This window comes from Nilaparvata lugens, chromosome 7, assembly GCF_014356525.2.
Source record: "Nilaparvata lugens isolate BPH chromosome 7, ASM1435652v1, whole genome shotgun sequence".
NCBI classification, from domain to species: Eukaryota; Metazoa; Arthropoda; class Insecta; order Hemiptera; family Delphacidae; genus Nilaparvata; species Nilaparvata lugens.
In genome coordinates, this window is record NC_052510.1 from 15,183,411 (window position 1) to 15,209,689 (window position 26,279).

General features: G+C 33.7%; 1 protein-coding gene across 1 annotated transcript; it reads right to left on the minus strand.

Moving 5' to 3' along the window:
• Window positions 1–89: 89 nt before the first annotated feature.
• Window positions 90–26,234, minus strand: LOC120352281 (probable ATP-dependent RNA helicase DDX10). The gene is made up of 12 exons (XM_039432147.1): window positions 26,013–26,234; window positions 21,443–21,634; window positions 20,811–20,961; window positions 20,105–20,226; window positions 19,476–19,597; window positions 14,155–14,356; window positions 9,747–9,909; window positions 6,387–6,573; window positions 5,378–5,554; window positions 4,182–4,423; window positions 2,429–2,854; window positions 90–1,059 (listed from the first exon to the last, which is right to left on the minus strand). Exons 1-12 carry the CDS (start codon window positions 26,130–26,132, stop codon window positions 1,034–1,036), a joined length of 2,130 nt encoding a protein of 709 aa, XP_039288081.1. The 5' UTR covers window positions 26,133–26,234; the 3' UTR covers window positions 90–1,033.
• Between the last annotated feature and the right edge of the window lie 45 nt (window positions 26,235–26,279).

Below are 26,279 nucleotides of genomic sequence, written 5' to 3' on the forward strand. Positions count from 1 at the left end.
TTCAGAAATGATGGTCTTGAAAGCGGTGACCAATTATGCAATATTCTGCAATAAAATTACAATGAGAATAATTACAGTAAATTCGCTAATAATTCGTAATGATTTATTGTTGCAATTAATTAGATTATCATTGACAAAAAAAACGTTACAAATTCAAATGAGTGACTGACCTATAGCCCTATAGCATTGACAGATATACCACAATCCATTATTTGTGGAAGGAAGCTCATTTCTATTTCGTTATCACACCAAGCCACACCAGTTATATAAAAAAGATTGTGATTCATAATGATTCATTTTCTCTGGTCCACCAACTTCCTTTGCAGTCAAATTCAATAGGAAGTCAAGCCAAGAGCTGATAATAAATTATTGTTTAGTTGGTTGACTTCAACCTCTTTATTCATTTACTATAGAAATGAAATTGCTTGACATGCTATTTGTTGCTTCTGTAAAATTGTTTTTTTTCGGCATATGGAATAGTTGATTAATTTGAAAATAAATCATCAATAAATACATAAATATAATTATGAATATTAAAATAGAATCTGAATCATTTTCTTATAATGTAGTAATGCATTGAGCCTCAGTTCATTGCTATTACACCATACATATTTTACGCTGTATGAATATAACATTATATCATATAGAAGCCTTTTCATTATGAATAATGTAATTTGAAAATTAAATAATGTATGGTCATTGCACTTTTACTTGCTTGAATCTATTGTTAGGGTAGATGGCAAATTACAAAACCTTAACATTTTTAGGAGATTCAAACATTGAACAAACACCGACTTCCAAGTTTTTATAGCGATTCCAGTGGCTGCCAATAGTGATTTTAAAGGATACATGCTCAAGCAATGAATTATTCATCAAGTAAATTGGAACTAAATTAATAAATAGTTTTATTGATTAGTTTTCTAGAACTATCGCTTTTTCTTGAGAAGCTGTAGAGCCAATTCTTCATCAGCCATCAATGATGTACCAGGATAATTATCGTCATCATCATCATCATCATCTTGCTTCTTTCTTTTCACGCCTTTCCTTGTGTACGAATTCCTATCGAACAGAAATTGAAACAAAAACTAATACGAGGACGAAATATATCAATAAAATTGAATATACATTTTCTGTCTAAGTATATACAATTTACTCAAGGATATTATAGCAAAAATGAATTGGTAGTGGTGTTTAAAGTTTGTTACGTTTCTCGAATCTAGTGACGAAAACGTCACATGAGTTCTAAAGTTGAGAGATAGAGTATTTTACTCTATTTTAGAGTAAAAATCAAGATTAAACGTTTTGCAATGTGCAACTTACACTCAATTATTTACAACTCGTATTTCCAAATAGTTTCAATCAAAAGTGAAAAAGAGATAACATCTTCAATTGTGTTACTTTTTTCCAATATTTCTATTTGATAGAATGTGCTACAAGTAAGAGTTTTTGGTTGAGACAGTTTTAAAAACAGAAAGGCATATGGATTGATCGAAAACACGTATCCAACCATGATTTCTCATTCGAACAGAATTTTAATTCCATTTCATCTTGCAGTGAATAGTAATAATCTATATAAATAAAATCGAGCCTCAAATTTTGACATTCAATAACTTTTGTAAGTGTGCAGGACCAGGTTTATGGCCTATCAAATTTATAATCCGACTTCAGGACTCTTTTCTACGGTCCTTCAAAGTTTACATGTAATCCTTATGGGAGATTTGTGAGCTGGCCACACACATAAATAGAAATCAGCTGTTATAATCATTGCGTCATACAACAGCCGTCGGTAGATAGTAGACAAGAGTGTGTGCTGCTCCATAATCGCCCATGTATTTTATTCTAAACGCCCCGACTAAAAAAAGACTGTTCTGTGTGTAACCATTCAGCAGTGCGGCCTCATGTTAAAGACTTACATGCTCTAAAGAAAGACATTGCTTTGTTTCGAATAATTGTGCTGTCTTCGGTGTTCAGAATTAATTGATTTTTAGTAAATTATTTATTTTGCAGTTGGAAAATTATCTATATAAATAAAATGCCGCATCGCGCCTCCTCAGGTGTGCATCCAGCTAAAGTTTGTCATGAGATGCATTAACTATTTGGCGGTACGAAGTTCGCCTGACCAGCTAGTCATAAACATAATTATTTGTCATATTGACTGCAATTTTTCATCAATGAATATAGTCGAAGCCAGTAGCCTATGTTTCTGAAGGAACCGATAGAAAAGTCGTTGTATCGAGGTATTCTCAATAATGGGGTAACTTTTAGACAAACAAAGAAAAAGTTCAAGTATGTATTATTCAACTCAGCTCGTTTGAATGAGCATATGTGCTTGTAACAAATAACATTTATTTAGGCCTATTTATGATTCAAAATTAAAACGTTATAATAAAATCCGTTCATGAAAATAACAAAAACAATAATATTGTACCTGGAATCGAATTTCCTTCGATCTCTATCATCTTCGTCTGACTGATCATCGTCATCATCATCATCTTCACTCTGTTCTCCATCAAAATCAGGTCGATCATGATCGTAGCTGTCACCTGATTGGTCCCCTTCGTCACTACCACTAAATTCGTCTTCTTCTCCCTCTCCCATCGATTCGGCTTCACTCTCCTCGTCACTGTCAATGTTTTTATTGTCTGATTTACCTCTCCATCTTCAGTGAAAATAGTCTTTTTGTTGGGAACAATGTTCTTTTTGAGTGCCTTCTTAGCCAGTGCTGCTTTTGTGACCGGCTTCTTCTGGCGCCGTCCAGGACCGATTTCGAGAGGCTCTCCCTCGTCACTGCCTTCTAGATCGTGATCTTCACGCTTTATTTTCAGTATATCGTCGTCATCGTCTTCACTGTCACCTGAGCAAAAGCAATATTAAAATACAGTAGAACAAATCTTTAAAATATGCCATTGATGGGATGCTGCATACAATAGCGTATGATTGCAATTGATTAAGATTAACTTTCAACTGTCAGCATTGGTTGAATTTAATTGAATAGCTGTCTTAATTTAAAACAAGAGCAGTTATTACATTAGTATTTAGAATTTATTTTGGTTGAATAGTGATGTCAGCATCAAAGTTATTTAAAAGGGTAACTAACATTTTTAAGTTAATTTATTGGTGGGTAATATGGATATAATATCCATTATTCTGAATCCAACTCTAAAAATGCTTTATTTTGCTATAGTGCAGTCGATAATGCAATACGGAGTAATAGTATGGAGAGGGTGTTATAATTCCCATTTGGAAGAACTGTTCATAATGCAGAAACTAATAATTAAATCAATTTCAAATAAACCTAGATTTTTCCCAACAAACCTTATATTTGATGAATTCAATGTTTTATACAGTTATATGTTGAAAATGTTATTGAACATTTAATAAAAAATAGAACCAATTTTCTATGCATCAACAAATTATTAAATAGACATTACAGCTTGTGACCTACCTCAAATAATTATATGATATATAATACTAATATTGAAACAATTAGACGGAAACTTATTTATACTATAATAATCAATAAAATTCCGGATCATCATCTAAAAATTGCTAAAATTACAAAGAAAATGAAGCAGGAAATCATTAACTGGATAAAAAGCAATTATTTTTAATTTTTGATTTATTGTAACTGTTACCTGGAACGTTATTTTACATCCTATCTACCTTTTTCCAGCCATGCTTATCTACCCATGTTCTTTCACTTCCCTGTCACACCTTTCCCTTTCTGGTATACCTTACCTGCCTATTATATAGTAACCATAGGAAACCATAGTTGGCAAGGTATTTTCCCCCTCTTTCTTCCAGTACAACACATCATTTTAGCAATATTGTCTTATTTTTATGTGTTATTTGCACTGTTATTGTAATTGTTTTATTGTATATTGCTTGTTTCATTGTATTTTTTGTGTTGTGAATAAATTGAAATTGAATAATAATATCCATAAATATGAACTACATATTCCATTTTGAATTAAAACACATTTTCAATAGGTAGCTTATTGTTTGGATTATTTGGGCTTCAGCAGATTTTCATTATATTGATCAGAGTATCTACATTAAGATTATTATTTGACAGTGTTATAATACGGTGAGATAAATTATTGGGAGCCAAAATACGTATTGGGCGATAGTGTGGATGCGGCAAATTTTTTTAATGTAACCAATAATATTAATGTTCTTACCTCCTTCAAAATTAAACGTTTGGAAACTAGACCGTTTCAGTTTACCATCTCCATCTAACTTTGGCTTCTCTTCATTCGATTCACCATCCGAGCTATTTTCGCTATCTTCCTCCTTCTTAATCGAGTCTAACAGATTCGAGCCATCATTATCCACACCGTTCAAACTCTTCTTGTCATTTTTCTTTAATTTTTCTTTCTTTGTCAGGAAACGGATACGTGGTGAAACTACAAGTCCTAAAGATCTGAAAAATAGAGATACAGTTAAATTTTCCAAGGATTGGAAATCCTAAAGAGAATCAATAGAATAGATTGAAACTAATGCAGCTGCCAAGAATATCTTACAACAGAAACTACTTGACAAATTTATCAATACAGTTTACTCTAATAGGTTGATTGATTTCCTTACTGAGGAAATGAGAAATTTATCAATAAATAACCAACAAAAACGAGTACATTATTCATCTTTGCAAAGTGTAAGATTTTTTCAATTTTTGGAAACTATTATTTATTCAGAGTAGGCTTACCTACATCCATTATTATCTTATCATTCAATTTCAGTTGATATTGATCTATTATAATTGCTGTTTTACTGTTTTATTATAACAATGAGGCTAATTCTTCATCATTTTGGAGTGAGGCTTGTACTGTGTTTCCACAATATGTAAAAAATACAAAATTACATAAAAATTAGAGTGAAGAACTAGAAAATTTTAACCTAAAGCACTTGAAAAGAATGTCTATAGTTTTATATTCTAATTTACTTTTTTTCTTTCAACATAAAAATCAAACCTAAATATCGGGAGGTTTTTTAAGCCTATTTTTATTTATTTATTGATACATTGATAGATAGATACAATATCATTCTCAATTATGAATGATTGGGAAAGGAATAACAGGCTTAAAGCCCAAAACTGTTCCTTTCCCAAATTTGGATAGAAATTGTCTAAAAATAGGTTATGATTACACTTCATGATTGTTGTCCAATTTTGAGTCCAAAATATAAATAAACTAGAAATTTTAGAATTAAGAAAAGTTGAAAACCAAATTAAATAAGAATACTTCACTAAATCACCTATAGATTACGTTATGTTTTAATGTAAAACCTTCAAAAATGTAACTGTGAAATATCAATAAAAGTAGGTACAATTACAATATCACGTGACATCGTAAAAAATTGAATAATATCATAACTTTACCTGGCATAAAGATCCGTATTCAACTTGTGGATATCGAACACCTTCTTGTCTTTCATGAGAAAAACAGATTTCAGGTAAGTAACGAAAGCCCTTTGCGCTGAGGCCTTCAATTCCGGTTTCTTCGCCAGGATAGCTTCGAATTTCACTCTTGGATTCTGCAGCTTCAAAGGATTTATCCTGCAAAAAATTAAGCAAGGTAAAACAAAGTATAAGAACTAATTAAAAAAGTAATTGTATATAATAGATTCTTTAGAAATGCTTTTAGTGAGCGTTAATATTTTATAGATATGAACATAATATAATTGCTTATAGTAACAAACCGATATTGATCTTTGACACCATGCCACACTCAATAGTTCAAATTTTCTTTTTCCGTTTTCTAACAATAAGCTTATCCTATAATTCTCCCCTTCACAATACTTTTTCTTTCAAGTTTTTTACATGATTTTTCTATAAAGTTAGTCAAGCAGAACCAGATAGCCGAGTTGACTGAGGCGTTGCATTTGCACCCTTCCGTATGCTAGTGCTACCTGGTCGCGGGTTCGAATGGCGAGTTTCTTCTTAGAAGAAAGATTGGTATTGGTGGATAGAATTGATATTTTACCTATCAATCTCTATGAAAGTAATGATTTAAAAGAAATTGACAACTGGACAATGTTTTAATAGAATTGAAGAAAATACGGTAATGCATTCACATCAAGTTTGGCATTTTCTTCGTGGCTATTCCTAGCTCAATATAATGATATTTTTTAATAATGACATTAAAATAGATAAATAGCGTCGTTGCATACGCTTATTTAGCATATGGCACACAACACATGCAACACACATACGACATAAGTCTTAACTTTAGGTTTAGAACTGCTATGTACGTTCCAATTTGAGTTGTGTTGTATTTGGTCAGGAGAACATAAGTTTGTCTCACCGCCAGTATGTACTCGTCCATTTAGTGTTATTCAAGGTATTACATGTGGGGGCGAACAATTTACATAATTTAAAATAAGCTTACTTGATCTCCTGTAGGGGAACCTTCTTCTCAGCTAGATGTTGCAGCATTGCATCTTTTTCGGAAGGCAGCAGTAGAATGACAGCTTCGCCTCCTTTGAAATAGCGTGCCGTTCGGCCCACTCTGTGGATGTACGTCGTCGCATCCTCAGGACAATCCGCCTGGATAACCCAGTTCACTTCAGGAAAATCTGCGAACAATTTCAATATTAGATACATTTTTCAAGCTATCAATGTTTGGGGGGAAAGCTAATGTTTATGTTGAACACTGTGATCAGAAATTGTATAGAATTGTTCCATAGTTGGATAAAACAATAACATAATTTACAGTCACACACTCAATCCTTACCCTTCTTCATTAGCCTTTATTCAAGATGAAAATTTCTGATCTCCTTCAAACTGCTATTCATTACAACCTTCTATCTTTCAACAAATCCTATATTATTTTTGTTTGCTTGGTTCTTATTTATGGATTTTTAAGGGCTCCATTACAAAGTCATAAATTTTTGCCAACTTCAATCAAAATTTTATTTTTAATTTGGTCCTTGTTAGGCTTGCCACTCAAATTCAAATTCAAATTTATTTCTCAAAAAACATACACAATTATAATAATCTAATATTATAACATATAAAAATAATACAAGAAAAATACTATTAAATATATAAATGATCCCAAAACTGCAGTATATTATTTTTTTATGTCCATCTATGTTTAAGGAGTAGCCTACAAGGTAAAACCTGTGCGTAGACCTAAGTTGCAGTAATATATTTATTCAATATAAACTAAGAAATTGAACCAAAAAAGAACAAAGATTAGTGGAACTTACACACAAATATAAGTTTGTAGATTAAATTAGATAAAAGTTAGTAAAACACAATAATTATTATTCTATGATAAAAAAACAAAACATAAAAACAAGAAACAGTTGGTGCTTAGAAGATTTTTTCTTCAGTTTTATTTGATCTTATCCATTCCTCAATCTCGCAATTTAGTTTTTTGCTCCGGCTTGTATTGGCAACAAAATGAGTAGGAACAAAATTTATTATCCTCTGTGATAAGTAAGTGAATTGTCTTCTACATACATTCAAATCCATCCTCTCTTGATGGAATGTTTCTATAATAGGACGTAAATTTAAATTCAAGTTTCTTTCACGAAGACGAAATTTATTTTTATTCTTCTTAATATATATTATCAAATTTTTTATGTACAGCTGTCGAACAGTTAGTACTTTGAATTCATTAAAAAGATCGCTTGTAGGATAAAGTCTGGGTTTGCCTAGAATTGTTTTAATAATATATTTTTGAATTATGAAAAGTTTTTCAAAATGAGTGTTCAAGGCTCCACCCCAAGCTCTTATTCCATATTGTAAGACAGCTTGTGCATAAGAGAAGTAGATTAATCGGGCTATTTTCAAGTTATTTAGTTCTCTAATTTGATGAAATTTATATATTAGAAATTTTATTTTTAAACACATGCTGTTTATATGAATATTCCATCTCAGATATGGATCCAACAGTATTCCCAGGTATTTTACTCGGTCCTTTTTTCGAATTTCAGGACAAAAGCAGTGATTTGTTGATTGTTGACAATTGCAGTTTACTTGGTGTATTTTAATACTTTCTATTTCATGAGGTTGTGTTTGGGCATTGGGTGAGAAAGTCATGAATACGCTTTTAGAAGCATTTAAAGTAAGCAGATGTTCATCGAGCCAAGATTGTGCTACTCTTAGACCATTTTCTGCGCTAAGGCGCACGTCCTCCCAGGAATTGCCAGTGAAAGTGAGAGCGGTATCATCAGCAAAGGATACGATTGAGCAGTTCCCAATGTCAACTTTAAGAAAATCATTAATATAAATTTGGAAAAGTATTGGTGATAAAACAGTGCCTTGAGGCAGACCATATTCAGTAAGTTTTTTATTACTTGATAAAGTATTCAGCGTAAGTAGTTGATACCGTTCAGTTAGATAACTATTGAATAGTTTGAGAGGTGAGCCTCTGATTCCAAGGTGTTCTATCTTCTCTAATAATCTTGACTGGGATACAGTGTCAAAAGCCTTTGCCAAGTCTAAGAAAGTTGTTAAAGTTTTCTTTTTACTGTTGAAGTTTTCAATTATTCTTTCCAAAAAGTCGGATATTGCATCTTCTGTTGATATGCCACTCTTAAATCCATACTGATTTCTGTTGATAATTCTATGTTTATTCAAATAACTTACTAGTCTCTTCTTTATAATTTTCTCCATTATTTTAGCTAAATTATTTATTAAACTTATTGGGCGATAATTTGAGGGGTTTGATTTATCACCTGATTTATAAAGAGGAACAACTTTAGCAACTTTAAATAGTTTAGGAAAATAACCTACCAAAAAACATTTATTTATTATCATTTTAAGAGGCTCTACAATATAGGAAGCTATTTTTTCAGACAGGCAGAACTCAAATTGTCTACTCCTGGAGAAGAGTTACTTCTGAGAGAATTGATTGTGTCTATTATTTCATCATTGTTTGTATCAGCCAAATAAAATGAATTGAATGAGGGGATTGACGAATCGGCATGAGTACGTTGTCTAGGGCTGTTATTTATTATTTTATTAGCATATAATTGACCTACATGCGTGAAATGGTGGTTTAGAACTTCGGGATCTATATTGGGTATTTTTTTATCTCGTTTTATATTCAATAGATCATTGATACACTCCCATGTCTTTTTCGAATTGCCTCTGCTTTGGAGTAGTATATTATTATAGTAGTCATACTTCGATTTTTTTATCATGTTGTTTAATGTGTTTCTGTAGTTTTTATAGTTTTTATAGTTTTCACAATTTCTACCACTAACGGTAGAACAGTTAACATATAATTAACATATATGATACACAGTAGAAGTAGAAATTGTTACAATTCTAAAAAGTGTACTTCTATTCAAGAGTAGCCCTAACAAAAAATACAGTTGAAGTATATTGGTGACTGGTGAGTCATCAAAGCTGTGATCACAGCGAAAGGCTTCGAGCAAATTTTTTCGTAACTCCAATTTTTTGTTGTTTATTTTTTCTTGGCTGCTATATATATATATATAATATATATATATATATAATATATATATATATATATATTTTATCATTAGAATGTGAAATTTTCCATTGGTTTATTTATTGTTATTGGGTGTTTATTCTATGTTGGAAGCCTTTCGCTGATGACAAAACATGCATGATGAAAATGTGTGTATGCTTGATAAACATGCATGTCATGCATATTTTACCGTTAGTGACCACCCTAAGACTATCAAATATTTTATGAAACATTCAATGATATGCCCTATTACAAAAATTACACTATTTGAATCAATTATTAATTTATTTATTTACTGACCTAGTCCTCTAGCAGCAATATCAGTGGCAAACAACACAGCATACTTTTTACTGCAGAACGACCTGTACATAGCCATGCGCTTTTCCTGATGCATTCCACCATGCAGCTGTAGGAGGGCGATGCCAGGCCTTAGCTGGCAAAACATTTCGAATGTGTATTTCACCTGCGAAACCATTTTGTTGCAAAACAATCAGTTCATAATATCAAAATATACCAACAAACATATAGAAATATAATTGTTTCGGTATTACAGGTTGCTAAATTATAGCATATAGAAAAGATAGCACAAGAAGATATCCCATGATATAGAGCGTTTATGTTCCAAATTTCACTGTTAACTCAAGCCGATAGTCCACGTAATTATTTTTCGTGAAGCTATGTGATGCTGGTAGTCTCTTATACAGTGTCGTTCTTACACTCTCACCCCAACAACACAGTGACAATAGAAGGTAGTCCACAGTAATCGGCTTGAGTTAACAAAGAAATGGCTTAAAATTTGGGACAAAAACTACCTATACCATGGGATATCTTCATTCTTTATTGATTCATATAATATACTTATTATGATGTACTCATCAAGATGATAGGGAGAGAAATAATAAGGTAACCTTGTGCTATTTATCTCCCAAATTTAGATAAGGTTACACATATTTTTGTTTTGTACCACTATGGGTCTTGTTAGACTCAGTGGAAATTGTCATATTGTATAAATAGTCCGAAATAGGTTAAGGCTGTGCAAAGGCTAAAAACGAACTTTCTACTGGTGATATTTTTCAAAGTTTTTCGATTTGTATACTATCAAAATTAAAAAGTTTTCTCAAGAAAACATTTTTTTTCGATCATTGCTTTTTGAGATATGAGCGTCTAAAGTTTAAATTCTTGTGCCAGAACATTTCAAGTTCGGTGAAAGATAAAACCATGAGATTTTAAGGATGGATTCTTCATGGTATTGTTGATCTAATAAAACAAAAATTTTCTGAAAATATCAATTTTTGAGAAAGTTATTCAATTTACCAAAAATGACCGAAAATAACTCAACAAAAAGTTATTTTTGGTCATTTTAGTAAATTGAATAACTTTCTCAGAAAATGATATTTTCAGAAAAATTTTGTTTTATTAGATCAACAATACCATGAAGAATTCATCCTTAAAATCGCATGGTTTTATCTTTCACCGAACTTGAAATGTTCTGGCACAAAAATTTAAACTTTAGGCGCTCATATCTCAAAAAGTAATGATCGAAAAAAATGTTTTCCTGAGAAAACTTTTCAATTTTGATAGCTTGATAGTATACAAATCGAAAAACTTTGAAAAATATCACCAGTAGAAATTTTATTTTTAACCTTTGCACAGCCTTGAGTCTTCTAGTAGTTGTTGTCTTGTAGTAGTTATCTTCTCATGCTATCTTTTCTCGATGGTTATAGTGAGATTAGAACGAAAGGTACTTAGAACGGTTTATGGTCCAATTAAAGAAGAAGAAGAAGAGTGGAGAAGGAAAACTAATGCTGAACTTAAACATTAATGAGAGGCTGTAGTACAGTTCGCTTTATAAGGACACAGACTAAAATGGTTCGGACATGTTTAAAGGATGAATGATTGAAGACAGAATGCCAAAAAAGTGCTCAAAGGAAAATTTCCCTTAAGGAAAGGAGCAGACAGAGAATAAGATGAGAGGATGAGATCAGAGATGATTTGATGAGGATGGGTTATAGGTAGTGATGTAAAATTCCCGGGAATTTAAGATCGAGGAAATATTCCCAGGGAATTTAAAGGAAATATTCCCAAAAATCATAAATTCCCGGGAATTTATGGGAACTTAAGGAAATTTATGATTTCTTTCATAAAAAATGACCGAAAAAGACGTTTTTTGTTACACATGGTCTCGATCACCTGTTATACAACAGATTTATGTAAGAAATATAAGGATGAATAACTTATAAATTATTGTAGTAAGTTCAAATAAAACAGTAATTTGAAGTTCATAGACTGAAAAGAAAACTGAGCACTCAATAAATCATTCAATTGCACCACTATTATCATGCTACTTTCATGTCTTACAAGTTGAATAAGATTTTTTTACTTACTGATGAATGCCTGTAAATCAGGTAAACAAAGTCAACAAAGTATTGAGTGTAATATTTAACTTTCATTGCATGATTTTATTCAATTTCTCCGCACAAAAATAATTGACCCCCTAAATAAAGATTAGAGTCGAATATAAATCCAAAAATTAGAAATTATAAAATACAGCAAAATAGGCTAAACTAAAACAATGAGCATCCTCGAGTTTAATTCAATATTAAAAAGAGAATAATTCCACAGCTCAGAACCTTTCAAGAGTCATTGAGGCTCACTTTACTTGTAATAAGATACTAGTCCAGGCAACGAATGCTCAAAAAGATATAGAGGGAAAAGTTTGGAACCAAATTTTTGACCTCGCAGTCCTTTTAAGGATAGTGAGGGGTAAGCATATGAAAAGTCCTCACTCCTACCACACTCAACACTAAAACTGCTATAAAAATTGATGGAAAGCATAAAATGATGAAATAATACATCAAGTTGAAGAGAATTGAATGCTCTACAACTCACTGTCTTTTGAATACTCCTATAGTCCAGTCAATGAAAGATTATAGAGGGAAAATTTGGAACACATTTTTTGACCCCGTAGCTCTTCTTTTAAGGATAGTAAGGGAGTAATCATATTAAAATTTCTTACTCCCACCCCCTGTGTAAAAAATTACATTTTTCTATGCATTGTTGTTGAGTAATAAGCCCTGAAAGTGCAAAAAGTTGGAAGAATAATTGTCTTTTCAAAGATTTTCCACTTTTAAAAGTGAATATCTCAAAAACTAAAGAAGATACCACAAAACTCCACTGTACAAAACTTGTGTGAAATTTATCTTGCTTCATTTTTACTCAGCCATGTCGCTGAAATGCATTGTTTCTCAGTTACATGCGTGTCAGCCAGAAATGAAAAAAAAATCAAATTTTAAGCTATCCTCATCCCTTAAGCTGAAGGAGTAGGGATGAGGACTTTTGATATGTTCACCTTCTAACTAGTTCAAACAAAGTTGCGAAGTCAAATATCGTGTTCAAAACATTCCCTCCCAATTTCCCTAACAATTGATCTATTGTTGTTAAACTGAAGATTTCACACTCAACACTATAACGGCTGCAACAATCGTTGGGAGATGCGTAAAATAATGAGACCATAGATGAAATTGAAGAGAATATAATGCTCTATGAGCTCGTGATTAGCACGGACTTTTTCAATGAATCGTTAAAAAGTTATAAGGCCAAAAAGATGAAAAAATTGGAGCCGGGATTTCTTCAAAATGTGATACCTAAGAGAGCTCATACCTAGAAAACTATGAGAGATATGGAAAAATGTTGGAAATGAAACTTGTAGGATAATTTGTGAGCTTTAATATTATGATTGTGTTCGACAAAAATTTCCGAAAGGCGCATATTGTACAAGATATATGCAAAAAAAAAAATATGGCACTTTCAAACCACCCCCACCACCTTAGCACAGGGGGTAGGAGTGAGGACTTTTGATATGTTTACCCCCTTACTACCCTTGAAAGAGCTACGGGGTCAAAAATTTTGTTCCAAAATTTCCCCTCTATAATCTTTCATTGACTGGACTATACGAGTATTTAAAAGATAGTGAGTGAGTGAGCAAAAACAGGCTCAAAGAATGATGATTCATTGATAATATCAATGTAAAATGTGGCTGAGCTTGATCAATATGAAATAGTTTGATGATTTATTTATTATATTGATGTAAAATATGAGTGGGATTGATCAATTTCAATCATTTTTAAAACAATTTTATAAATTCCCTTGAATTCCCAAAATTTCTTGGCCTCGGAAATATTGCCAAATCATAAGTTCCTTCCCACTGGGAATATTCCCGATCCACATCACTAGTTATAGGGGATGGAGAAGATTGATTAAAGATGAAGAGGCTTGTTGGTGGAATGTTGTGGAGGAAGTCAAAGCCCACTTTGGGCAGTAGAGCTGAAAAAAGTTATAGTGAGATAAGTTATGAAAATTTAAAACCACAAAAACTCTTAAAAATATATAGTTCCTGAACAAAAACAAGGTAGTAACAATAATATAAATGAATCCTTATAACAAAAAAGATTGAATTACACCAGGATATCAACGTGAACTTGAACGAGTTGAAGAATATTACATTTTTGTAAATATTCAGAACCAGTTAAATTTACTGAAGTTGAGAATAAATATGATAATGAAGTTAGGAGCTATTGATCAAGCAATATGTGAAATAGGATACAACCGAAATATCGTACTTTAATTCGTGGGGGTTTGTGGCAGCTAAATTCCAAAACATAAGAATATCTAACAGCATTTAAGTTGGTAAATGAATGAATGAAATTACCTGTTTACAAGTAGAGAAGAAGACTAGTATTTTATGTTTGACATGCGATTTGATGAATGACCACAGATTCGAGATTTTGTCTTCGATTTCACAGACCACATAGCTTTGAGTGAGTTCTTCAGGAGTGCTGTGAGCCGCATTCTCATGCACCGACAAGTATTTCGGGTTGGTAAGACTCAGGCGAGCCAAGTCTCTGATTGACCTGAGAAAAACAAAAAACCATCAAACATTATCGATTATTGAGTGTTTATCATTATCGAGTGTTGGCAGAGCAGTCTGCCGTGACTGGTCGAGTTTCGTAACGCTCTGTAAATATTTCGATTTTCGAGTGGTTTTTCTCATAATTTAAAGAAATTTAACGGTGCATTCTGTAGTACTAAAGCTTCTTGTTGTTTTGAGTTGATTAGAATCGCGAATTTCCCGTTCGGTTGTGTGTAATTGTGTGTTTTTTAACGATAAAGGGTTGGATTGTGAGCAGTGTAAACGTTTCAGTATTGTCTTCAATCTCAAACTCTTATCGAAATTGAAGATAAGGTTCACTTGGATTTTCGGCAACTTATAAGCTGTGAGTAATTCAATTCTTAGCTCAGCTATAGCAATCTCCCTTCACTGACTTGCCTTACCCATCCCCTTCCTTCTCACTATCAGGAGCTTCCGATCGTCCTGCCTTGACTGCTCTCTCGGCTATCACTCTTCCCGTCGATCCCCCTCCTTCTTCAATAATTCTAATAGCCACAACGATAATAATTGCGATAAAATACAATACGAAAGTGCATATCTCTTCCCGCGCTTTATTGACGCCTGTGACGATCAGCTGTTTTTAGGTGATCCTTGCTTACTGACGTATCCTAGCAACGGTCTGCAGTGCGGCCTCAGCGCCCGATTTCAAAATAATCTAAAATGAACAAGCCTATGGTGACGCGCAGCAGACGTGAAAGATTGATAAATGGAGGAAACTTAGAACTCAGTAATTTGAAGGACGAACTTTGTAATGAGGTAGTAATTGAATTTGCGATAAATATAAGAAGAACACTTGCAATTATTGCCGATTTATGCACAAACGATTCAATCGCTGACTTGATTCCAAATATTGTTGAAGTATTAAACAAACTGGATAAGTCTATTTCAGACAATAATGATCTGAGAATAACACTGACGGATATCTCAGATGAAAATAAAGCATTGTCTAGGCTTCTGGACGAGGAAAGAAATAAAAGGAAGGTAAATTTTGAGGACTCTCTGTTGTATGAGGATAAGACTGAGGAAGAGATTAGACTGTTGAAATCGCGTATTGAGATTCTAGAGATGGATAAAAAACGACTAAAAGAAGATCTACTGAATAAAACTGCGAAAATTGATATAATCCAAACCGAAAACGATAATTTACAGGAGAGAGGAAATATTAATTTTAGAAAGAATGATCCCGGAAATGAAATATTACTATCTCATGATGGCGTCAATCACTCGATTGATAAAGTAGAATCTACTGCTACGAAGCAATTGATTGAACTGCACAATAGAAGCTTGGAATATTACAAAGATTACAATAGTAAGATTCAAAAAGAAATTACTGATTTGCAGAGCTGTTTGGAGGGATGTATAAGAGAAATAAAAGAGGCAGATCGACTCAACATTTCGCTTCAGGAGACAATTGAAGAGTTGAAAAGGGAAGTAACTTTTCTCCGAAGCCCCCCTTCTAAAGCTATAAAAGGATGTCCACCGACAGAGGACTGCGATGGAAATATCAACATATGGGCTGATAGTCACGGCAGGGGAATCAGAGAGCTTCTACAACGCTTGCTACCTTCCTATAAGTGCACGGCCTACATTTCTTCTGGGGCCCCGTTTCAAAAACTTTCAAATACTTTTCTTAGTGCAGATCATAGTCATCAGTCGAAAAATGATTGGAATATCATAATAGGAGGAACAAATAGTGTAGATAAATATTTTAGTGATAGAGATATTGAAGAATATGCAGATCATCTTGTGAGAACTGTAAGAGCAAATTGTGATAAGAATATCATAGTAACCACGGTGCCTTACAGATATGACTTGCAAGCTGACTCAAATGAGAACAAAATGATTTCTAAATTGAATCGTGTGATTTGTAGTCTACCTTACATGTTCAATGTAAACATCATCAATATATGGATGTTTGAAAGAAATAAGCACACGCGACATGGACTTCATATGAATAGAAAGGGAAAGGTCGAACTAAGCAAATTAATTTACAATCAAATCAAGCAGCAGGCAATCAGCGATCAGGTACAGCCGTGTAATCATAGGGAAAAAAGTCAATGTTTGAGTAGTAATGCTGATGTCACTTCAGATTATGATAATGAAGAGGAAGCCTATTTGAATTATGAAACTGATAAAGATGTATCTCTTGATTTAAACTTGTAAACATTGACAAAAATGATAATTTGGCTAATTTTTCAACTAATGTAAGGAATCACTCTAATGTTTCAATTTATCATGCAAGTAGTATTAAACCTCTAGATAGCGTGAGATATCAGGATTCTGATGTGAATCTACTCTCCTGGAATGTTCAGGGACTAGGTAATAAAATTGATTACCTGGAAACTATTTTGCATGAGAATAATACTGAAATTGTATTGTTGAGCGAGCATTGGCTGAAAAAGGATGATATAATCTATGTAAGTGTTGATAGATTCAAGTTAGGTTCATATTTTGTTAGAAACAATAGAATTCATGGAGGGGCTGCTATCTTTTTGAGAAATGAGCTTGAATTCAGGGAAATAGAGAAAATAAGGGATTTGTCAGTGGAAATGATATGTGAAGCATGCGCTATTAGAATACCGGAATTGAATATTATTGTTGTATCTGTTTATAGGCCATATAGTGTTTCAACGAGCAATTTTAGAAAATTCCTAGAGGTGCTTAATGAAATTTTGAGTTATTTGTTTAATTTTAATTGTAATGTTATTTTGGGAGCTGATTTTAATGTCGATTTCAATGTTGAATCAGAGAACAGAGATGAACTATGTACCTTGTTGGCTAGTTTTAATATGTCTATTACAACTAAGGAAATAACCAGACCAAACATTAATAATATTAATTCACAAGGATCGTGTATAGACAACATTGCCACTGATTTACATTTCAGCCGATGGGAGAGTAAAGTATTACATACAATTTTTTCAGATCATTATGCCTTGAGTCTAAAAGTTAAAATTGAAAAAAAGTCTTGTATCGATAAAAAGAAAAAAACAATACTACTAAGACAAATTAGTGCAGATAGGACAAACCTATTCCTGGCATATCTAGAATCCTTAAACTGGATTTCAGTCTATGAGCTTGATGATATTAGTCATAAAATACAAAAATTTCAAAGCTTGTTTATGGGGGCGGTTAATATGGCTTATCCGCTAGTTAAAAGGAAGATATATCAGAGTAGAGATTATAATAAATGGTATACACCTGAACTGCAAATGTTAAAAATAAAGTGTGAACAATTATTCTATTTGTATAAAGACTGCCTTAGTGACACAATAAAAGAGGAGTATAATAATAGTAAAAAGCAATATAAATTAGCAATAAAAAAAGCCAAACTTGAATTTAACAGTAAATTTATTTCAGATAGTAAAAACAAAACTAAAGCGGCTTGGGAAATAGTTAACAGACATGTTTGTAGGAATAGTAAATCTTCCAAAATTGAATGTGATATGCCAATCAATGACAAAAATAGATTTTTTATAGATAGAGTGGACAAGCAGATAGGAACCATTCCCAAGAGCAATTTTGATTCCAGCTATTATGTCAAGAAAATACCACAACCAGTTACGAAGTTCAGCTTCAGTCATGTTAAAGTTGAAGAGGTATTTGCTGCTATTAATGGAATAGGTAACAGTAACTGCTTAGATGTATATGGCTTAAACTCTTTTATTGTGAAATTAGCTGCTAATAGGGTCTCTGAAGTATTGACACACTTATTCAATAAATGTATAGACTTTGGCATATTCCCTGACGGCCTAAAAAAAGTTAAAATGATGCCTACTCATAAGAAAGGTGACAAGTCGAAAATAGAAAATTACAGACCCATTTGCATAGTGCAGATATTTTCCAAGATATTTGAAAAGCTCCTCCACAAGCAACTAGCTGAATACTTCGAAAATAGCAAATTACTATCAAAAAATCAGTACGGATTCAGAAAAAACTTGAGTACATGCGACAATGTGTTGGATCTAGTACATGATATTATAAGTAGTTTGGAACAAAAGAGAAAAGTTAATCTAAGATCCTTTGATCTGTCACGTGCATTTGACACAGTAGAGCATGGAAAATTATGTGATAAGCTATCTTACTATGGTCTTGACAGGGCAGCAGTAAATCTCATTGACTCCTATCTCAGCAACAGGCTACAATATGTAATTGAAAATGGGGAATTCTCAAGTGGTGAGATGATAAATTTCGGGGTCCCACAGGGATCTATACTGGGACCACTTCTATTTATAATCTATATAAATGACTTGCCTAATTTTATCAATGAATGTTGTAATGATAGTCACCCATACCTTTTTGCAGATGATTTAGGACTAAGAGTTAGTGGTCTTAATGAAGCTTCAATCAACACTACAACTGAGAATTGCACAACAGCAATTGAAGATTGGTGTGCTTCTAACGCTCTATGTCTTAACAAGCTTAAAACAAAGGACCTGCAATTCACTTTCAGCAGAAAATCAGAAAAACTCAGTTCCTTCAAATTTCTAGGATTAACACTTGACACCAATCTTAATTGGAAAGATCATGTTCTTGATGTATGTAGTAAGCTTGCAAAGGGAATTTTCATGTTACGTAGGTTAAGAAATATTGTAAGACATGAGGTGATGATAAATGTATATTATGCTCATATTTATAGTCATTTGGCATACGGTATTCAATTGTGGGGAAATAGCTCTATGTCACCGACACTCTTCAAGCTTCAGAAGAAAGCAATAAGAATAATTTGTCATGCGCCACCACTGGCAACTTGTAAGCCCCTTTTCTTGAACTTAAAAATGTTGACTCTTCCCTCTCTATATATATTTACATGCTTGTTATATATGAGGAAGCATGTGCACAAATATACTCTGAATGCCGAGACTCACGATTACAATACAAGAAGTAGGCTAAATATAAAGAATGATTCTATAGTAACTTATTACCTAGCCGACAGTCATTAAACAGTCGTTAATGTTAAGTTGTTAATGTTAAACAGTTAATGACAACAGTCATTAACGTAGATAATGATTTCAGAAAATTAAAGCAATGTTTGGAAACATATTAAACAATTAAAAGAATAAAATTGTAAAACCAATTACTTAGTTTGAGTAGCAGAAAACAACAGCGTTTGACGATTTGGTGGTAGATTCGCTATAATACTGTTCATAGTCTCTTCGAATCCCATATTGAGACAATTGTCGGCTTCATCCAGTACAAGAATCTGCAAATATGATAAAAAGATAACACCAAAATATTTTATAAACAACATCTATGGAGTGCTGAACTCTATGAAACACTTGTTTCACTTTTACAATAGTACTTATAACTTACTTGTTGAGTCTGGACGCATTTCTGGGCGCTGAGCTCCATCTTCAGCAGGCAGGCACTCCTCGGGTATTCCTTGCCTGCTGAAAATGGGGCCCAGCGCCCAGAATCGCGTCCTGACTTGACAGGTAGATTCAAAGTGCTATTGCAGAAGTGAAAGAAGTTCTTTAAGAAGATCAGTAAATTTATCAATAGTTCAAGTTAGGTTGAAACCTAACCAGAAAAAAAAACAGAAAAGGTTGTTTCATTGAATAAGAATGAATGCAAAAGAAGCATGAGTAGACCTGACAAGAATCAAAATTAATAAATTATTTTTCAAACTTTGTCTTTGAAGAGAAGGAATCTTAATACGGTATTGCAAAACCTTAGTTAAAATTAAAAAATGTTGAAATAAACGACTTACTTGAAGATTTACACAATCAAACAACGGATTCTCATCCATGTGATGTAGAAGTCGTCCAGGAGTGCAGATTACTATGTTACATTGGTCCATTCGCTTCTTTTCAAAGTGGAGATCTTTTCCTCCTAAAAACCAAAACCATTATCAAATCAGATGCACAGTATTTTGTACAACGAATTATAATTTCTCTAATAATGAATCTACCGAGGCTATTTTGTAATATTTTCAAATTAGATGTAACATATTTTATCCAACGAACTATAATTTCTATAATAAAGATTCAACCTGGACTATTTTTTTCACATTTTTGACAGCTATATTGAAGTATAATATCCATGATTCCTTCATACCTTTTACTTTATTAATTTCCCACACTTGTGGGCACGATGTTACATTATCATAACGTAAGGATCAAAAACTACACTGCAGAATCAATTCTCACGGCATAGCGTGAATTTAATTATCCGAATTTCTCCTGATTGATCAACAATAAATTGAGACTTAATTCCGAAATCTATTGATAGATGCCAGTAGTAACTGGGTGATCAAGAATCACGTTCATTTATGAACTTACGAATACTATAATATGCTTTTCTGTTTGATTTTCAAAAGAAACAAAGTACTGCTTTATCTTCCACAAACAAAATACGGTAAAATTCTTTGGAGATAAATCAAATACCGTATTCTAGCCTAATTCAAAGAGCCTTACCTATGATGAGTCCAGCTGAGAAGTCATGATAGCGGCCTACTTTGCGAAGCGTCTCAAAAATTTGATAGGCCAATTCTCTTGTAGGCGTTATTATTAAAGCACCTAAGCCATCAAGGGTAGTCCATTTCTTGCAAAATAGCACTTCCAACACCTGAAATTAAAGGTGAATATTTATCAGTTATACAAAAGTTGCACAACATAGTTAAAACTTCTCTGTAACTAAGCAAATTATCTAGCAGTAATTATTATTGATAAACCATTTTTGTTCCAAGTTTTAATTATAACTGATGTCGACTTTATTTCAAGGATCTCTAGAAGAGCGCTCTGTCTGAGGAACTATTCGGTATTGTGGAGGAGACATTGCCAGGTATTTCAATTTTTCAATACCAGATTGACAAAAATGAATAATTTATGGATGAATTAAAATAAATGTATTTATTTATTATTAAAAATGAATAATTTGATAAATTATTTTCTAAATTGACAAAATAAATAGAAGTAGTAGTAAGAAGCCATTTGAATTCTTATATAAACAGACAGGATGGTCATTAAATTGTAGATAATTTAATAAATAATCGCACTCCTTGATGAAAAAAATAACCAAGAAGAGTCAAGGTGTAGTAAGTACTTACAGGTATGAGGAAAGCTAGTGTTTTTCCACTTCCAGTCTTGGCAGCACCCAAAATATCATTTCCTTGAAGGGCGTATCCAATCGATTGTTTCTGAATTTCGGTTGGAGTTGTGTAGTCATTCTCCCTCAATCCTTTCTGGGTATTGAATGACAGTGGAAAGTCATTGAAGCTGCTGATATTTTCTGGAACAATCTAGAAAAGAACCAATAGATGTTAGACATGCAAACACTGGTTATTCAGTTAGTTAATAAATTATTATAGTTTGGAAGTTGGAAAATTACATTTCCAACTACATTGATTCGTCCCAAATAAATACAGGATCAAATCTAACATAACATACGTCCTACGAGAGGTGGTGGATGCTATTGCTGCAGCAGTTAATGACTGCCTGAGATCCGCAATCTCTCCTGACTTTCTGAAGACCTCAAGAACCGTTCGTTCCTGTGTACAAGAAGAGTGATCACCAGAGCTTAAACAGCTTCAGGCCAATATCCATGACTCTAATCTTAGGAAAGGTGGTTGAAGTCATCATCAAACCCCAAATTAAGGAGTTCATTGAATGAAACAACCTTTTCTCAAGTATGCAGTTTGGTTTTTGCAAAAGAAAGTCACCAGTTGATGGAATAAATCGAGTGATTTGACCTTATGTGATTTGAGCAGAGCTTTCGACTGAGTACCACATACTGATTAAGAAGCTTCGTTATTAGGTTTATAGGGTTATGGACTCTTCTCTGAACATCTTGGAGTCATACCTGACTGGGAGAACACAGGTTGCGTCATTGTGCGAAGCTGCTTCCAGTCAACTCTCTGTGTTTTTTAGAGTGACTCAGGGTTCAATACTCTGTAACAGGCCTTAGTCTTGCTGCTTGGTATGTTTTGTTGCATGCATTGTGTTTTGTGTGTTTGACTTTCAACTTTTGTTCTTTTACTTGACCTGCCCCATGGCAGTTTTTCTATTGTCCTTGACTTGTGGACATACCTATGTAGAATGACCACGCCATGAACAGAAACATATTATTATTATTATTAGGAATCGAGAGCTGTTTGATATGGTGCGCCTCCAGAGATTACGGGTATGTTTTAGAGTACAGCAATATGCTACTTATTCAACAGGCTGTCTGCAGGGGTAAAGCAGTTGAATTTCAGCGAGATTGAAAAGGTTGTGGCCAGTTTTTTGATAGCCAGGGCTGATTATGATGTTGTTCAGGAATCCGTGGACACACTCTTAGTTCACAAGTTCAATTTAATTAGTTTATTTCCACTTGGCATAACAATACATGTACATATATTTGATCTTCAACGAAATAAAAATTAAATTTTTGCATGAACAGTACACAGAACATATTGATAAAGTGGAATTCTCCCAGTAAGACTATGCGTCTGAGTTTGGGGACAGTTCCAGCAAGCAGTATTATACGATAAGTAGTCATATGGTATTCTAATTAGGCCTACTATAAATTACAATATGTGTGATTAAAATTACCAAAAAAGATTTAGATAACAGTAGATGAATAATTATAAGTAATAACATAATATAGTGTTGGGTGTAACATGATTTTCCGAATGGGAGAGCAAGAGGACCCAACCGGCGATAATTCATTGTTTTATAAGCCTGTATTATATTTTGAAATTCTAAATATATGAACGTAAGGTATGAATGTATAAATAAATTTAGCTTCTCCAAATAACAATGTATGACGTCATATGTACCCTATCATTCTAGTTCTACAGTTAGTGGCAGCCTTAGAATCTTACCGTACTTACTTGTTTTCATTGTCGAAGACTGGGGGTTCTAGATAAACAGTCACAAACAAAAGTAGGTTGGTAGTCATTTTGTCTAGTTATGGATGTAGAATTGACTCTAAAAAGGTGCTCATCAAGCTCAGCAAATGAGTATAGAGTGACCTGTGGTTTAGTCTCTGCTTCACTGTGCTTAGCAATTTCCTACTTGGTAAACTTATCAATTCACTGAGCGACGTTTGTTGAATATCTGGTAATGGATAGCTATTGTAAGTGCTGCTCAACCTAGTATAAAAGACCTCCAGGTCAGCATCACTGATCCTTTTTACACTAGCAACATCCTAAATGAAGCCTTTACACAGCCAGCAACAACAACAGGATTTGACCCTCCTCTAAGAAGTATGGCCAAGCTGACAGGCATCAAAGCATTGAGTGAATTTCAGATGATAAATACAGCACAACTCCACCATTTCATAGACAAACTAAAATGGAACAACTCTGCTGGGCATGATAACATATTTAAAAAATTGCAAAGAAGAACTAACAAAGCCTCTACTGGAAATAGTAAATTCTTCCCTAAAGCAAGCTGTATTTCCACAGGCTCTCAAGATCTCTAAGATCTTTCCAAAATTCAAAGGAGGAGATAAAATGGATCACAAGAACTATAGGCCCATAGCAAACCTACCTATAACCTCAAAAATTATCGAACGAGCAGTATATGACCAGCTTATCCTGCATCTGGAGAGCAACAAACTTATAACAGCACAACAGCATGGATTTAGAAAGCGTCTAGGCACTACAACTGCAATATCTGAATTGTGTGACAACATAAACCAACTTTGGGAGGAGAAAAATACTGTTATGGGACTGTTTATAGATATTCAAAAGGCCTTCGACACACTAGACTGGAACATCCTAACTCTGAAATTGAGAGAATTGAAAATAGAGGGAAGAGCATTGGAGTGGATAGAGGACTACCTCACCAACAGAAAGCAGTATGTGGAAATAGTGCAGCACAAGAAAACTGCTCTTGTAAACTACAAATCCTCACTCAGAGCAGTGTCCCAGGGTGTGCCCCAGAGATCCATCTTTGGGCCACTGCTGTTTCTTGTCTACATCAATGACCTTCCCAAGGAAATTGACAACGGAAACAGCTGCATATTGTTTGCCGATGATACCACTATCTTGATACCATCGCAGAAACTTCAAGACCCACACATAATTGTCGAGACAGCACTGGAAGAGGCCACAGATACATGCAATAGACTGAAGCTGACCATTGATAGGAAGAAGACAGTCCACATCAGATTCACTCCAATCAAATAAATACAGGATCAAATCTAACATAACATACGTCCTACGAGAGGTGGTGGATGCTATTGCTGCAGCAGTTAATGACTGCCTGAGATCCGCAATCTCTCCTGACTTTCTGAAGAACTCAAGAACCGTTCGTTCCTGTGTACAAGAAGAGTGATCACCAGAGCTTAAACAGCTTCAGGCCAATATCCATGACTCTAATCTTAGGAAAGGTGGTTGAAGTCATCATCAAACCCCAAATTAAGGAGTTCATTGAATGAAACAACCTTTTCTCAAGTATGCAGTTTGGTTTTTGCAAAAGAAAGTCACCAGTTGATGGAATAAATCGAGTGATTTGACCTTATGTGATTTGAGCAGAGCTTTCGACTGAGTACCACATACTGATTAAGAAGCTTCGTTATTAGGTTTATAGGGTTATGGACTCTTCTCTGAACATCTTGGAGTCATACCTGACTGGGAGAACACAGGTTGCGTCATTGTGCGAAGCTGCTTCCAGTCAACTCTCTGTGTTTTTTAGAGTGCCTCAGGGTTCAATACTCTGTAACAGGCCTTAGTCTTGTTTGACTACCTTAGACTCCTGGTATGTTTTGTTGCATGCGTTTTTTTTGTGTTTGACTTTCAACTTTTGTTATTCTACTTGACCTGCCCCATGGCAGTTTTTTATTATCCTTGACTTGTTCCCTTGTGGACATACCTATGTAGAATGACCACGCCATAAACAGAAACATATTATTATTAGGAATCGAGATCTGTTTGACTCCCCCATGGTGCGCCTTCAGAAATTACGGGTGTGCTTTAGAGTACAGAACTATGCTACTTATTCAACAGGGTGTCTGCAGGGGTAAAGCAGTTGAATTTCAGTGAGATTGAAAAGGTTGTGGCCAGTTTTTTGATAGCCAGGGCTGATTATGATGTTATTCAGGAATCCGTGGTCACACTCTTAGTTCGCCAGTTCAAAAGTCAAATTTGGTGGCATTAGGCCCACCGCAAAGTAGACCCACGTTAATCCTCGAAAAGGAACCTACACCGTGGGATGTTTTGTAAACCATTGCTAAGCTTCTCTAGACATCTGTTTAATGATAATAGTACATGCAATGAGCTGATTGATTATGAATAATTCTATAGAAATGGTTTACAAAACATCCCACGGCGTGGGTTGCTTTTCGTGGATTAGCGTAGATCTACTTTGCGGCAGGCCTTAGTGATTGACTTCGCTAACCTAATAATTATTGTATTCTAGCAGGTGTTCCAATTTTTACATACGAAATATGGAATTGTTTAATCACTGACAGCTATTTGCTACATGATGCGCAGTATGCAACTACTACCAAGTTAAATAGGGAAATTCTTATGAAGACTGATTTTAAAGCCTTATAAATAATTATATATTTTGGGCAAGCACTCTATGCACAAAAATTGCTTTCTGAAAACACAAAAGTGAGACATTAAGAAAAAATGATACTACTAATGTAGTATATTATACAAAATAATATATAGACTAAAGTGGACTTACGTCATTGTAGGATGAATTTAACCGTTGTATTATTTCGTCAATACTTTCTTTCTTCTTCTTTTTAAAGATTTTCACTTTTTTCTTGCCTAGCTTGATATTTTTATTACCTGAATTCTTCATTATTGTTCATGAAAAAATTGAAGATGTTTTGACAAATATAACCTAAAAATATTTACAGCAAATTCACCACATGGCTTGACAAACACGAATGCCAACTGTGAATGAAGATTTGAGCATTGAAATGATAAGTAATCAAATCAAAGATTT